General features: G+C 38.3%; 3 protein-coding genes across 3 annotated transcripts; 2 read left to right on the top strand and 1 right to left on the bottom strand.

The window, feature by feature from the left end:
* Nucleotides 1-2,483: 2,483 nt before the first annotated feature.
* LOC147538797 (putative serine/threonine-protein kinase PIX13) lies at nucleotides 2,484-6,700 on the top strand. Its single transcript, XM_086641395.1, has 6 exons — nucleotides 2,484-2,938; nucleotides 3,035-3,369; nucleotides 4,657-4,792; nucleotides 4,892-5,034; nucleotides 5,134-5,257; nucleotides 6,004-6,700. Exons 1-6 carry the CDS (start codon nucleotides 2,872-2,874, stop codon nucleotides 6,447-6,449), a joined length of 1,251 nt encoding a protein of 416 aa, XP_086497521.1. The 5' UTR covers nucleotides 2,484-2,871; the 3' UTR covers nucleotides 6,450-6,700.
* A 384-nt stretch (nucleotides 6,701-7,084) lies between these two features.
* On the top strand, nucleotides 7,085-10,371 carry LOC147538796 (Tetratricopeptide repeat (TPR)-like superfamily protein). Its single transcript, XM_086641394.1, has one exon. It carries the CDS (start codon nucleotides 7,160-7,162, stop codon nucleotides 9,425-9,427), a length of 2,268 nt encoding a protein of 755 aa, XP_086497520.1. The 5' UTR covers nucleotides 7,085-7,159; the 3' UTR covers nucleotides 9,428-10,371.
* A 46-nt stretch (nucleotides 10,372-10,417) lies between these two features.
* On the bottom strand, nucleotides 10,418-10,951 carry LOC147538795 (uncharacterized). Its single transcript, XM_086643012.1, has one exon. It carries the CDS (start codon nucleotides 10,949-10,951, stop codon nucleotides 10,418-10,420), a length of 534 nt encoding a protein of 177 aa, XP_086499138.1.
* Between the last annotated feature and the right edge of the window lie 5,167 nt (nucleotides 10,952-16,118).

Here is a 16,118-nt window from a genome sequence, read left to right as displayed (position 1 = left end):
ATCAAGCAATTCCCTAGGAGTACTAGAGACATCCAACTCAATAACACCATTAGGCTTCCACTTACAAAACTTGGTGTACTTTACACAATATTTACAGATTTGCCATGAAATAGAATCTCGTGCTTCTCTTATTTTTCTGGTAAAATTACAAATGTGTCATCCATGAAAGAAAAACCCGTGTTTATTAAGTACTGTACATTTTTTTATTTACAAAAGATTCATCCTTCCAAAACTTAAACTATTTTACTGAAAATTATATGGCATTTTGTCATGTTCCGTACATAATAAAATAGACATTCCTTACAAAATGTAAATTATCTTAATGAAACCTTATAGGACACACTTTTTTTTTGAGAAATCGACTACGATCTACGTTAAAGTTACAAGGCATTGATACATCATCAAGATGTGATAAGCACGATAACGGCTTAAGTTAAACTAATGATTAAAGAGGCCTGAAGGCCGACAACAACTACTTTATTTAGTGCCTAAATTACATGGGATAAATCTTGGGGATAAACTGCTTCCACCCAGTTCGACCCCAAGGGCTTAAGAGGGATGCCTTACCGTTACACCAAAGGGCGGTGGACATGACATTGTGGACATGACATTTTGTTATGTACAGTACATAATAAAATTTCCTATACAGTCCAGCCAAAACTTAAAACTATTTTACTGAAAAACTATAAGGAATTTTGTTATGTATAATACATAGTGAAATTTCATATATGTTCATTCCAAAACTTAAACTATTTTACTAAAAATTTATAGGGAATTTTGTTATGTACAATACATAATAAATGTTTTTATACATTCCTTCCAAAACTTAAACTATTTTACCGAAATTTATTTGCTGTACATTTCGAAATAAGGTAATACCAATATCTTAAAACTGGAAATTTATAATAGAGATTTGGTACAAAACCTCCAAATATTTTCAAGAAAAGAAACCCAAACTTGTTTGAGAAAAAAAAAATCTAGATTATTTAAGAAATACTTCATGTAGTTTTGTTGATGAATCCTTTAAATCTTCTCAAAATCCTATTAACTTTTGCTTCATTGATTTGTAGATAAAATTTTAGGGAGAGAAATGATGAAGAAACTATAGAGAGAAATCCTATATATTAAAACACCTCAGTCGGTTATCCAGGGGATAAGTCTGACCATCTATTTTATTTTAGAGATTTGGTTGGGATCACATCCGACGGATGATATAGAATCCTTTCGTGTAAATCGAGTTACAATAGAGGGGTATTAGTGTCAATAATTAAGTTCTAACTTCTTGAAACTACCATTACACTTTTATACCCTCATTTGTATTAGATGTTATGCTTCTTACAAATTAACTGCAACGATATTGTTGACATTTACTAGATACCTGACAATTATGGGAGGAATCGTGGGAGGAAGAGAAATTAATGGGGAGAAAATCGGTTACAATCTAACTACATAAATCACTTCCCCTCACCCGCACATATATTTTTCTCCACTAAATATGGTTTTATTTTTTTCTCCCTCTCTCTTCTTCTCTGCAACTTGCTCTTATAATTTGAAATTTGATTTATGAATATTACTAATACAATTGAATTTGATAATTTGCAGGAAAGAATTTCAGAATGTTACGGCGTTAGCCGAGAAAGATCTGTCGCGTCTAGTGAGAAAAAAGGAAGGTCTGATTGTTAATGTACATTGTACAGGTAAAGGAGAAAAAAAATGCACAACTGGAAAGAAAAATGTCGGAAAAAAAGTACAAACTGACGCTTTAGACCTACGCCTACTTTCCTGTACACGTTCGGGCGGACGCAGAATCTCATTAACCCCCACTTTTGGGGACTACAACCAATTTTTCCATAGGGTAATTTCCCAAATGGCCCCCAACTTTGTGGCCAGCTTCCTGCCTAGCCCCCTACTTTATCAATAATTTTCGTATGACCCAATTTTTTTAGTTACTGTTGCTCTCTCTCTTCTATCTCACCACCTCTCTCAGCCACATCATTGATCACGCCACATCATTATCTTCCCGACAGGGGTCGCCGGCCGGCGACCTTCAAACAATTAAAAAAAAAATTTCTTCACTCTCTTTCTTCCATCTCACCACCTCTCTCTGCCACATCATTATCTTCCTCGGCAGGGGTCGCCGTCCGGCGACCTTCAAACAATAAAAAAATTTCTTCACTCTCTCTCTCTCTAAATTTTGTTTTTTTTTTCTTTTCTCTCTCTCTAGATCTGTTCTAGAGAGGGAGAGGAAAGGAAATCTTTTTTTTAGAGAGAGAAAAAAAAATTGAAGGTCGCCGGCCGCCGACCCCTACCGGGGAAGACGATGATGTGGCGTGATCAATGATGTGGCAGAGAGAGAAAATGAGATGGAGGAGAGAGAGTAAAGGGAAATTAAAGATTACTGAAAAAGGAGGTCATACGGAAATTATTGATAAAGTAGGGAGCTAGGCAGGAAGCTGGTCACAAAGTTGGGGGCCATTTGGGAAGTAACCCATCTTTGAAAGTAAGTGTGGTCCCTTAAACTAACGGTTAGCATTAAGTTAATTCATTAGCAAAATTTACAACATTCTGATCTCTGACTTTTGTGGGTCTTGGTATATGGTGGGCTCTGTAATTTTATAATTCAAGAAGTAAAAAAAGAAACAGAGGAAAAGCCAAACACTAGGAAGATGAGGAAGGAAGAAAAAGTCTCCAACATTCCAATCAATTGTTGGTCTATAAATCAACAAATTCCAAGTTTTTCCACTACCCTTCTTCTTTCTCTGTCTCTCTCTTTCTCCACATCTTAACAAATTCAAAGAACTTAGTTGAAGAAAGAAACCCATAATTATGATCACTAATCGGTTTTAAGATATCATAAATTGGTAGGTTGAAATGGGAAATTGTATGGGTTCTCCGATTGTTAATCAAAGTCCAACCAACACTGGAACTGCCACCCCAGGTACTCCTAACTTTTTTTTCTTATGATTTGAGTTTCTCACTTTCTCTTATTAAATTTTTGGTTCTTAATTTGTTTCTCTCACTAAAATTGTAACAGGAACTTCTAAGACCAATACCAACGAAACTGGGTTTTCTGGGAGTAGTGATGGAAATAATAGTATTTCTTCTTCAGCAAGTGGAAGTGTTAATGAAGCATACCCAGATGGACAAATCTTGCCAACCCCAAACCTAAGAGTTTTTAGTTTTGCAGAATTGAAGACTGCAACTAGAAATTTCAGACCTGATAATTTATTAGGTGAAGGAGGTTTTGGGAAAGTTTTTAAGGGTTATATTGATGAGAGGACTCATGCACCTTCAAAATTTGGTACTGGTAAGGTTGTTGCTGTCAAGAAATTAAAATCAGAGAGCGTCCAAGGGTTTCAAGAGTGGCAGGTAAACCCCATTCTCTATTTCCCCTCACTTTGAGTTCTCAAGTTGACTTTCAATAGTTCAAAATCATTGAACCTGTGAGAATAGTCCCACATCGGAGAAGGTCTATCTCGCAACCAAGAATCTAATGTCTAGGTCCTCTCCGCTCATTGTCAATTGGGTTCGAGTTGGATGACCAAAACTTAACAGAGCTTATCATATTAATGCTCTACAAATTTGTCTACTTACGATTCAAGGTTATCTCAAATCTGCCCGAAATAGCTATCAGTTTTTTTCGTATTTAACAAGTCAAATTTGGCAAGTCAGAACTAAAAAAGGAAAGAACGTAAACTATTAAAGTCTTACTAAGGTTTAGTCGGATGAAATTGCATATTTAGTAGTAAATAGAAGGCCTCTCAGGATATGTTATTTAACTAGTTATTTTGGTTGATAAGATTGGTTATTTTACTTGGTTGTTGTTCACTTTTTCTTTCATTTTGATTCTATCTCTATTTAATGGATCTTCAATGATGAGTTATTGAACACATACATCTTCCGAAAGAGTCCTTCTCTTAACTATTTTAGACCGCATAAGATTTCTCTTTAAATAGGCGAACAATAGAAATGCTATTTTGAGTTTTATAATTACACGGTTGTTCTCAGAAATATGCATTACTGTCATGGTTTTACTAGCATTTTGGTAAACACATTTTAAGGCTTGTAGCGCCTTTGAGATTGATGAAGTATGCATTTTGTGATGAACACTAAGGGGGTATAGAGGGCTTTAGCTTTTTGACTCCCGTTTCCATCTTAAATGTTTTATTCAATCTAAGAGGCGAAAAACTCATAAAGGCAGAGGAGAATTTCTTATTTCTCAGTCGCATATGGTTGGATATGGTTTTACTATGGAGCAAGTAGTAGTTTCAGAGGTTTTCTTGTTGGAGAGTAGAAGGATAAGTCAGCTCTCATATTCAATCAGTCAAAAGATTATTACAAAAGTTTACCACATTAAAAACTAAGAAATTTTCCTTTTTGTGGGATTCGCCTAAATTTTTTTTTGCGAAGTCAAAGCTGAAAGGAAGTGATGATAGGTTTTCAATGCGCTAGCTTAAATTCCACCAACTTGTCGTTGTTTACCTATAGTTTGTCAATACTTTGCCGTCCCCTCTCTCTCTGTTAAATTAATAATACAATTTTATCTTTATTAAAGTTAATCTTTGAATAAAATGTTTTATTTTACAAGTGTTAGTGGTCTAATGATGTTAGTCTTGCTTTTAATCTCCATTTCGTTTATTGATCATTTTGGTGCAGTCTGAGGTGGATTTTTTAGGCAGACTTTATCATCCCAACCTGGTGAGGCTGTTGGGATACTGCTGGGAGGATACAGAGCTCTTACTCGTATACGAATTTATGTCAAAAGGAAGCTTAGAAAACCACCTATTTAGAAGTACGATTTAAATATAGCATGGAAGTAGAATAATAGATTTCAACTCTCTATCTGATGTTTTCTAGTCATCCTCTTATAAGTACATCTTTGTCTTTTCAGGGGTTTCAACTGTGGAACCGCTTTCATGGAATTTACGGCTCAAGATAGTAATAGGTGCTGCTCGAGGTCTTGCTTTCCTACATTCATCTGAAAAGCAAATCATTTACCGTGACTTCAAGGCTGCAAATATTTTGCTGGATGCGGTAATATATTTAATTTGATATTGCTATTAAAAGAAGGAAATTCGGTAACACAATCGAGTTATGAAATTTGATGTTTTTTTTTCATTTCCTTCGCTGTAGAACTTCAATGCAAAATTATCAGATTTTGGGATTGCGAAAAACGGTCCTTCAGCTGGTGACTCACATGTGACAACACGGATCATGGGTACATATGGGTATGCAGCTCCTGAGTATGTTGCTACAGGTAATTAAGCTGCCTTGAATAATTGTGTAGGGAAATGTTAGCTTTTTGGATTTGTGGGCTCTTATATAAAATTACAAAAGTCGAACTCTACTATGCTTCTAGCTAAACGTCGATTAGGTTTGTTAGTTAAGATTTGAGAAGTTTTTATTGGTTTGGGCCAACTTAAAAAGAACAAAAGGCCAAAAGCTGGATTTCTTCGAAGAAACCAAATCCCGTACCATGATATCTTGGTATTTATAACTCAGTTAGACAGTGATTTTAGCTGTTCGTGTGAAAATAGTCTCACATAGACAAAGTGAAGCATCCTGACCAAGTATACTATTTTTAGGGCCTCTCTAGTTATTGCATTTTGGGTTGGATGCCCCACACTTGATATGGTATCAGAGCTAAGCCTTCTATAATAGGCACCAGATCGACACAGGGTCCACAAGCACCCAATAAAACACTCGTGATAGGCTAGTGATGTATACACAAAAGGAAGTCTCATGTCAAAGTCTATCTAATGTCTAGGGAATCTATGCCCACGGTTTTACGTTCCCACAAACTTAATAGTTACCCTCTTGATCTCGAGTCACCTTATTAAAAAACTAACAAGTTTTACTTTTCCTTTGCCTTTGACTTTCTTCGAAGGCTTGTCTTGGTCAAAGTCATGATTCATAATCTTCTTTGAAATAAATGTACTCCATTTCTTCTTCTTTAAATGTACACGTCTGTAATGAATGCATATACTGGTCAAATATGAGCAGGGCATTTGTACGTGAAAAGCGACGTATATGGATTTGGAGTGGTTTTGCTAGAAATGCTAACAGGTTTACGGGCAGCAGACACAAAGAGACCAAGTGGAAGACATAATTTGGTTGATTGGTTAAAGCCATCTCTACTCGACCGAAGAAAACTAATACAAGTAATGGATCATAAACTAGAAGGACAATATCCTCCTAAAGGTGTTTTAAAGGCAGGTGAACTTAGTCTAAAATGTTTGGCTTCAGATCCAAAGAACAGACCATCTATGAAAGAAGTTGTCGAGTCTTTGGAAAAGATCCAAGCTATCAAATTTATTCCGAAGGAGACCAGCAGCACCTCTAGCAGCCACCATCGCCAGAACCAGAGCCAAGCTCACCAACAATCACCATTGCACGGCGATACTGCTGCTAGACCTCGTGGATATGGGCACTCACTGAAAAAAAACTGATAATCTGCACACTTTCTCTCTAAGTGAGAACTGTGTACGTGATTATATATATGTCGATCGATACACAGTTATTTAAGATTTGATCTGTTCCTTTTCAGTGACATTATAATGGTTTGGTATGGGAGAGTTGTTGTTCAGTAATTGTTCATTCATTAATATTTGGAATATAAAGATTATCGTTACTACCTGTGATCGAAGAAGTGTCTAGCATTCTTTGGGAAGTAATTTGCATTTTTCTCAGGGACTTTCAATGATTGGTCTAGTATTTTTTGCCGTGTTTACTTGTAATATTTGTATCTAAAGTCAATCAACAATCCCCATCACCCAACATGTGGATGTTAGGGAAGTTGTTTCATCTCTGTACCAATCAAATCGAAATCTTACTTGTCTCTAGCTGATTCATCTTCGACCGAGTAAGATATTTAGTATTTTATTTAGACCAACAATGTTTTTATTTTTTCTCGATTTATTTGAGTAGTTAATATATCCATGACGGCTCCGGATTAACCATTTAGACGGCTCCGTTCTTACAAACACAGACTGAATTCAGACTTTAAGTCTGACTCAAGTCAATTTTGACATCAAGTCAGATTTCAGACTTCCGAAAAAAACAAACACTACCTTCCTACTAGGAGTTAACCGGCCATCCATGGATTGTAGAATTGAATGCTTTGATCCAGTAAGTCCCCACTGAATATGCATCAGCTAGGATGCGATTTCCACCCATTTCTCCATTTTCAAAGGCTACCCAGAACTGGAAATTTTGGATTCAAGATTCATCATCCAAAGGAAAATGGCTGGAAGTACTTACCCATTATCAGGGAATGAGAAGAACTACTGAAGTTCATCCATTCCATTTAGACCCAGACTTGTTCCCTCCTGTACTCAAAGCTTGCACAAATCTCAACAACTTCAACTATGGTTCTTCTATTCATACATGTATTCTAAAACAAGGTTTGGAATCCTTCACCTCTATTGGAAATTCAACCATGGATTTCTACATTAAGTGTGGGTTCATCAATTCAGCAATGGGTGTCTTTTCAGAAATGAAGAACAAGGACTCTGTTTCATGGAATGTTGTGATTCATGGTCATCTTAATCAAAATAGTGTTTATAATAATAATAACAAGGAGAATGGTATATGGTTCTTTCTGGAAGCAAGAATTGCAGGTTTTGAACCAAATATATCCACATTGGTTCTTGTTCTTCAAGCTTTTCGTGATATTGGTGACACCAAACAAATTCTTAGTTTTCATGGGTTTCTTGTCAGGAGTGGGGTTCTTTCATTTTCTGCTTCAATTCAGAACTCTTTATTGTCATTGTATACAGAATCAGGTGATATGGAATCTGCACGGTTATTGTTCGATGAAATTCCTGAAGGAGATGTTGTGTCGTGGAGTGTGATGATTGGAGGGTATGTGAAAAATGGGGAAGGGCAGGTTGCACTTAAGTTGTTTAAAACCATGTTTTCGGGTGAGGAGTTTGAACTAGTCGATGAGCTTACCGTGGTGAGTGTTCTTAAAGCTTGTACTCACGAAAAGGACATTGATATAGGAAGGTTAATTCATGGTTATGTTTTTAGAAGAGGTTTCGGCTTCGATATGTTTGTAGGAAATTCACTTGTTGATATGTATTCAAAGTGTTGGTACGTAAAATCTGCTTTTGATGTCTTTAACGAGATGCCTCGGCGGAATGTTGTTTCTTGGAATTCCATGTTATCTGGATTTGTTCATAATGAGTTGTTTTCAGAAGCTCTCGCATTGTTTGATTCAATGGGGAAAAATGGAATTGAAGCTGATGAAGTGACCTTGGTCACTCTTCTTCAGTCATGTAAGAATCTTGTAGAACCAAAGTTTTGCAAGTCTATTCATTCAAGAGTTATTCGAAGAGGATTCAATTTAAATGAGTTGATTGTGAATTCTTTGATCGATGCATATGCGAAATGCAATATGGTTGAACTTGCTTGGAAATTGTTCAAACAGACTGAGAGAAGGGACATGATTTCATGGAGCACAATGATTTCAGCATTTTCTAGCTCGGGAAAGACGGACGAAGCCATAAACCTCTTCAGAGAGATGGTTCTGGTACAAGAGAAATTCAGTTCTGTTACTGTGTTAAGTCTTCTTGAAGCCTGTGCTGTTTCAGCTGAGCTAAGAAGATGCAAGTGGGCTCATGGTTTAGCAATTAGAAGTGGGTTGGCAGCAGAAGTAGCAGTAGCAACTTCCTTACTAGATATGTACTCTAAATGTGGGGAGATAGACTTATCGAGAAAAGTTTTCGAGAAAATGACTGAAAGAAATATAGTGTCTTGGAGTGCTATGATATCTGCTTATGGGATGAATGGGCGAGCGAGAGAAGCAATTTCTTTGTTTGCTGAGATGGAATCACATGGTTTAAAGCCGAATGCAGTTACTATTCTCTCCATGTTATCAGCTTGTGGACATGGTGGGTTGGTCGAAGAGGGCAAGTCTTTGTTTGAGAAGATGACTAATGAACAAGGATTTAAACCAAGCTTTGAACATTATTCATGTATAGTAGACATGTTAGGACGGGCTGGATTTACCGAGAGCGCACTAGATTTGATAAAAAAAGTGCCCGAACAAGTTAAAGATGGTGCTAGTGTCTGGGGTGCATTATTGAGTGCTTGTAGGAATTATAATGGGAACAGTGAGATTGGCAAAGGAGCAGTGGCTCGAGTTCTTGAACTAGAGCCAATGAGTTCGGCTGGTTATTTGCTAGCATCAAACATGTATACATCAAGTGGGTTATGGAAGGAAGCGGCGAGTATGAGAAGGATGATGAGAGAGAAAGGTGTGAAGGTAGTGTCAGGTTACAGCTTGGTTCATGTGGATAATGAGGCTCATAGGTTTGTTGCTGGAGATTGGTCTCATAGACAATCTCAAGAGGTATTCTCAATTGTTGAGGAGTTGCATGACTGTATGAAGATCGAGATAAGAAATGAAATTTCTGTTACTTGAACCATGTGATGAAGCCATTTATTCCATATGGTTCATGTAGATAGTAGTGAGAAGAAATAGATTGAGGGAATAAGAAGATGAAGATTGAGGAAGAAGATAAAGTAAGAAAATTGAGAAGAGAAAGAAACAAAGATGTGAGATTTGAAAACAATACTGTAGTAAAATTGGAAATGAAAAATGTTAGCTTTGATCAAGATGCTTGTTGTATAGCTGAGGCTGAAAGAGATGAATCCCAAACTTCGATGAATGCTTGCAAGATAGAAAGGGCAGATAGTATGGAGCATTCAAGCAAGTTAGTGATTGAGTTGGCGAAGGTAGAGGGGGAGAGGTTAACTCTGAAGGAGTTGGATCAGATTAGTCTATTAGAGACGAGCTTGACGCACAATTGAACAGTCCAAGAAAATGGTCGCACATATGAAACGTGATCTGGAGTTGGCAGAGAAGCAGAGAGAGAGAGAGAGAGAGAGAGAGAGAGAGCGGAAGCTCTATCTAACGTTGGCCTTCATCTTGAGGCAAAGGGAAGAACATCACCTGCTTTCCCAATGAAAGTTAAGGAGGAGGTTGTCATTGGCTTCCGAAACGGGTGGGATTATGGTTACTTGCATATCAAAGCTCAGCAGACCCTGGTGCCTTCAAGAGGATGGCTCCTGATTGGTGAAACATTATGCTAATGATCTTCTAGCTCATCGGGAAATTTACATGACTTCAGATTCAGATTCGGTTGACGTAGAAGAGAGCGTTGATTATGAGCTCAATGAAGCTGATGGTGATGGTACCAATGAGAAGGAGGAGATCGACGACGAACTGAATGCTGGCGCTGATGATGCTTAAGTTCTTTGGTTGTTTACTGTTTCTGATTTTTTGTTTCTTATTTCTTTTTGTGGTGGGCTCAGCCGACCTTGTACTAAACTCCTGGATCCATGATAGTAAAATTTTTTTTCCCTTTTTTTTTTTGTTGAGCATAAACGAACACCAAGCCGACCGACAGAACTACGACCAACACTGGTACAACACTGCTGGAAGGTCCGATAAAGATAGCCATACCCAGGAGCCTATATAAATCTTACTCCACTTGGCTAGTTGATCAGCTTTGTAGTTGCCTTCTCTGTGGATGTGAGAGTAGATCACCCTGGTGAATTGTGCTTCCATCTGAAGAATTTTATCGAGGACTTTGCTTGATTGCCAGGATATCTCCGAAGCCTCCCTGTTGAGCCACTTCACTAGACAACTGTTGTCGCTTTCGATATGTACATAATGAATGTTCTTTTTTCTCGACCATTGGAGAGCTTTAAAGATCGCCCAAGCTTCACATTCTTCCGCATTTTGACCCCGTACATTGCAAGCCATTGCTGCGACAAAGTTCGCTCTGTCATCATGCATGATAAGACCAATCCCTGCTAATTCCTGGGCTGTAATGAAAGAGGCGTCGACATTGATTTTTTTGAACGGTGGAGCCGGTGGTACCCAAGGAGTAGTTTTATCAATCTTGCTATTGGTGGATTGAGTCAGAGGGGCAAGGGCCATACATTTAATCTGGTCTATGATTTTCATTGGTACTATTTGTATGTTGGAGAAGCATTTATCACATCTAGCTTTCCAAATCTGCCAAAGTATGTTAGCAAAAAGATTTCCGATTTGATCGTCAAGAGATTTCCACGAAATAATCCAGTCAACAAGATTAGTGATATTAGTGGACAAGATATTAAAATGGAACCAAATCACCTGAGCCAAATCGCAGTGTAACAGCATATGAATCAGAGTTTCTGTCTGTGGGCAGAATTCACAATTAAATTTGTTTCCCACATACTTACCAATTTTCTCTCTAACCGGTAGGCTGTTCGTACAACATTTCCAAAGGAATAGTTTGATTTTTGGCTGTATTTGCATGTCCCATATGAAGGCCCACTCCTTATTTTCAACCGGGTAATGTTCTGTGCGGAGATAGTAATACATAGATTTGATAGAGAATTTACCTGTCTTGGTAAGTGACCATCTGGGGATATCCTGCATATGTTCCTGTAAATTGATACTTAAAATAGCATTGCATATATCACGAGTAAAGCATTGGTTTAAGATCGTCAAGTTCCACGTATTATTAGTAATTAACTGAGAGACAATCGTGAGGGTACTATTCATAGGGTTACTGAGGGGTGGAGGGTAATTGGGAATCCAGTAATCATGCCAGATATTAATATTCGTGCCCTTATTGATGTCCCAAAAAGTTAAATTGGTTACTATCTCAACGTGTTTGGCTAGGGATTTCCAGAGCCACGAGTGATTATTTTTCGCGGTTTTTGGTCTGTGCTCTTTGGTGAAGTACTTGGCTTTGAGGATCCCCGCCCAAGGAGAGCCGGAGTCAGTGAAAAGGCGCCAGACTAGTTTACTGAGAAAGGCTTGGTTGTCGAGGTGCGGGAAACGAAAACCCAAACCTCCCAGCTTCTTTGGGAGGCAGATGGTGGACCAGTTAATGGTATGGATGGAACGAGTTTTTCCCCACCAGAAAGCTCTTTGCAGAACTTCAATGCGATTGCTTATGCCTTTCGGAATGGCAAAGCATTGCATTTGGTATCGGGGAACGGCCGCTGCTATTGTATTGATAACAACAGAGCGGCCAGCCGGAGAGAGGAGAGAGGATTGCCACTTAGAGAGTTTATTTTGGATTTGAGTGGTGATCAGGGTCGAGAAGACTTTCTTTTTGTTGGCATTGATGAACAGATGAGTACCCAGGTACTTATCGAGATTGGAGGATTGATGCACTTTAAAGTTGCGAATGATCATACGCTTGAATTTCGGATGGGTATTTTTGGAGAAAAAGATCGTAGATTTATTGTAATTAATCATCTGGCCCGACGCCCGACAGAAGATATCAAGGATATTTTGCAGCGAGGAGATGTTGACTAACGAATTCTGACAAAAAATAATACAGTCGTCGGCAAAGAGGAGATGTTTGAGATTGATGTTAGTGCCAGGAATGGGAAAGCCATGGAAAGGCGAGTTCAGATGATTCGATTCCAGTAGACGACTCAAGCCTTCCATGGCCAAGGTGAACAGGAAGGGGGAGAGGGGATCACCTTGCCGAATGCCTCTACTGACATTAAAGGTAGGGCCTGGCCTACCATTAATGAGGACCGCCATGGTGGAAGTGGAGAGACACGTATGGATCATACTAATCCACTTTGGGTCAAATCCCATACTCCTCATGATGTCTGAAAGAAACGACCATTCAACGCGATCGAAGGCTTTGGACATGTCGAGTTTTAGAGCGAAGAAACTTTTTGCTCCTCTACAAAGTTTGAACGAATGGACCACTTCTTGACTGATGATAATATTGTCCGTGATCTGCCTACCCGGAACATAGGCCGCTTGAAACGGGGAAATAATGTGAGGAAGGATTGTTTTGAGACGATTAGCTAGGATCTTAGTAATGATTTTGTAAGTGGTGTTAAGAAGGCTAATGGGACGATAGTCGGCCGTCGACTGGGGGGTTTTGGTTTTGGGGATAAGGCAGATGTGAGTGTGATTGACTTGCTCAGGCAGGTGGTTATGATGGAAGAACTCAGAGACCAGCCGAATGATATCCGGTTTTACTGTATTCCAGTTAGACTGGTAAAAAAACGGAGGGAAACCATCCGGACCCGAGCCGCCTCTGGTTTCAGGGATTTGACTGAATTGTGGATCTCCTTCTCCGTAGGGGTGCTAGTGAGAACAAGATTCTGGCTATCGGTGATCTGAGCATGAAAAAGGTTGAGGATCTCATTAGGACAGCAAGGGTTTTCAGTGGTGGAGATGTTACGCAGATTGGCCGAGAAAACATTGGCTATATCCGAGGCTTCTTGGATCCAGTGGTCATTGTTGTCTTTGATGGCGGATATACGATTCTTCCGATTCCGATTAATGGCTTTGGCGTGAAAGAATTTAGTGTTTTGGTCTCCAAGTTGAATGTGATCATTTCTGTTTACCTTTTGCTGATTTATTTTCCATACATTGAATATATTTTTATTCTCAAAAGTTGAGCCGAAAGGTTTAGGTTTCAAAAATCTCCATTTGGTCCCTCCTCTGCCCTCCGCAAATGTGGCGACATATCAATTCAGCATATATTCTCACCATTCTCTCTCATTTATTCCACGCTTAAGTGATATGTCACCACGTTAAGTGGAGGGTTGGGGGAGAGACCAAATGGAGGGATAAATAGAATTTCTCGTTAGGTTTTGGGTGAGGAAAATTATATGTCGCGACTTTGGGGCATCATAAAATTCTCTACGGAATAAAGATTTAGTCAATTAAGATTGACTTTAGGGACATCTTAATTCTAAGTTAAAAAATTTACTTGATTGTATTTTACTCCCTAATCTTCATCTTCACCTCTCTTCCGCTACCAGAACTTCCAACCACCATCACTATTTCCCATCACTGACCACCTCTTCTCTCTTTCATTTTCTTTATTTATTTCTCTCTTTCTTTCTTTATTCGTTTCCCTCCCTTTCTGCTCACTCTCTTTCTCCCTCTTGCTGGTTTTCCAACTCTTTCTGTCGGGCTCTCTCCCTCACACTATTTTTTTTTGTGGATCTCTCCAGCCAAGTGAACACTCCTGGCGGAGTTCCAAATTCGTGATCCAGTTGTTCAGGAATAGAAGTACGGTTAGACTTTGTACTCACAATGCAAATTCCAACATGGCGGTTATAATACAATAATCGTGTGTTTGGTTGTAGGATTCCTAAGTAGGATTCCTATAAAAAATGGGATTTGGTAGGATTCATGATTCCTTGCTTTGTTTGGCTACCAAAAATCGTATGACTCTTGAATCCTAAGGATTCATAAATCCATAATTTGCATTGTCCCAAAATCTCATCCTACACCCTAAGGCCATGTTTTGCGCGCGGGAACGGCGTGGGAATGGATTGTGATTCCCGGGAATCACATTCCAGATCATTGTTTGGCTTGCGGGAATGGTGTGGGCCCGGGAATGTAATTCCCTCAAAAAGGGGTAATAGCAAACCCAGGGGGAGGTAGGTTTGTGATTCCCATTCCCTAGGAATCACATATATTAATATTTAGGATTATTTCCCTAATGGCCCCCTACTTTGTGACCAGCTTCCCGTCTGACCCCCCACTTTACGAGAAATACCCATATGGCCCCCTTCCGTTATAACACCGTTACTCTCTCTCTTCCATTTTTTTCTCTCTCCTCCAGCATATTTTCTCTCTCTACCACCTCGTTAAAACCAACCACCTCATCACCTTCTCCGACCGACGACCTTAAAACCAAATTTTTTTTTTCTCTTCCTCTTTCTCTCTCTCTCTAACATTCCGGCGAAGGGAGACCTTCGTCGGAGGTATGTTCTTGAAGAACAGACCGAGATCGTGCCCAATTACATATTTTTACATAATAAATGATTTGGTTTGATTTTTTTCGGTTACCTGCCAAACAAATCCATAAACCGACCAAACCTTTTGGTTTTGATTTTTGGGTTTTTTGAGCTTACCCCCTCAATACTAATTAGTAATTGAATTTACCCCCTTTAGTAATTAGTAATTGAGCTTACCCCTTGAGTTTAGAATTTTTGGCAAAACTACTAAGGACATATTTGGCATGGGATAACAAAATCATAAATTGAATAATGTACAAACAAAATCCATCTCTGCTAATCATATTAACGACGAAATAAAATAAGGTGGCATAACTACGAGTAATCATATTGAAGGATAATTGCTCTTGGTAGATTTATTTTATGTGCGCCAAAAACAGCCTTTGTGTCTTTGTAAAAAATAGTAAATCTAAGGGGTAAGAGCATCTCCAATGCAACACTCAACAAAAACTCAATTAATCCAATGTGTCAAGTGTGAATTGAGTTTCTCTTTCCTAGGTGGCACAATTGAGATACTCAATTCAAAATTCTTCTCCAATGCAACACTAAAAAAAAACTCAACATTTACTTTAGATTTATTCTTGTTTCTTATTTTAATATATAAAACGATGATGTGGACCAATTGAAATACAACAAGAATTGAGTTTTCTTTTGAGTATCTCAATATTTATTGTTGCCACGTCATATTGAGTTTCTAGTTGAGTGTTGTATTGGAGAGTGTTTTTTTGTTAAAAACTCAAATAATCCTGTGTGTCAAATTGAATTTCTTAAGTTGAGTGTTGCATTGGAGTCTGGAGATGCTCTAAGCTCAATTACCCATTATTGAGGGGGTAAACTCAACTTGCAATTGGTGACGAGGGGTTAATCGAGAAACCATTGGATGTGTTCCCAAACAGTCCAAACAGTATTAAGAAATGAACGTAAAACAGGGAATAGAATGGAAGGGGATGCAGGTGGTTTGATGGAATTAAAGAGGGAATACATGGGCTTGTAAATCGAGAAACACCAAACCGCTGAAGAGAGATGCTTAATACTTATTTGGGGAAATCTTTGTGAAACTCCCCAAGTCCCTATCATTTTTTTTTTTTTTTTTTTTTATGGTGTTGAAACAGAACCTCTTATATTATATTATATTAAGAAACTAAAACATTCTTAGAATATAGATTAACAAGAAAACAAAGTACATCGTGCCAAGTCTCTATCATTCTTTTTGTTCAATTTTTTCTATTTGCAACTCGTTGCAAAATTGTGGCAAATGCTTGCAAAAATATGACAACTCATTTGCAAAAGATTTGCGACAACTTAAAAAAAAACGGTAAATTTTT

This window comes from Eschscholzia californica, unplaced genomic scaffold (assembly GCF_041429995.1).
Source record: "Eschscholzia californica isolate CP2 unplaced genomic scaffold, dmEscCali1.0.p SCAF_5, whole genome shotgun sequence".
NCBI classification, from domain to species: domain Eukaryota; kingdom Viridiplantae; phylum Streptophyta; class Magnoliopsida; order Ranunculales; family Papaveraceae; genus Eschscholzia; species Eschscholzia californica.
Note: the sequence above shows the minus strand (reverse complement) of the source record. Positions and strands in the feature narration are given on the sequence as shown.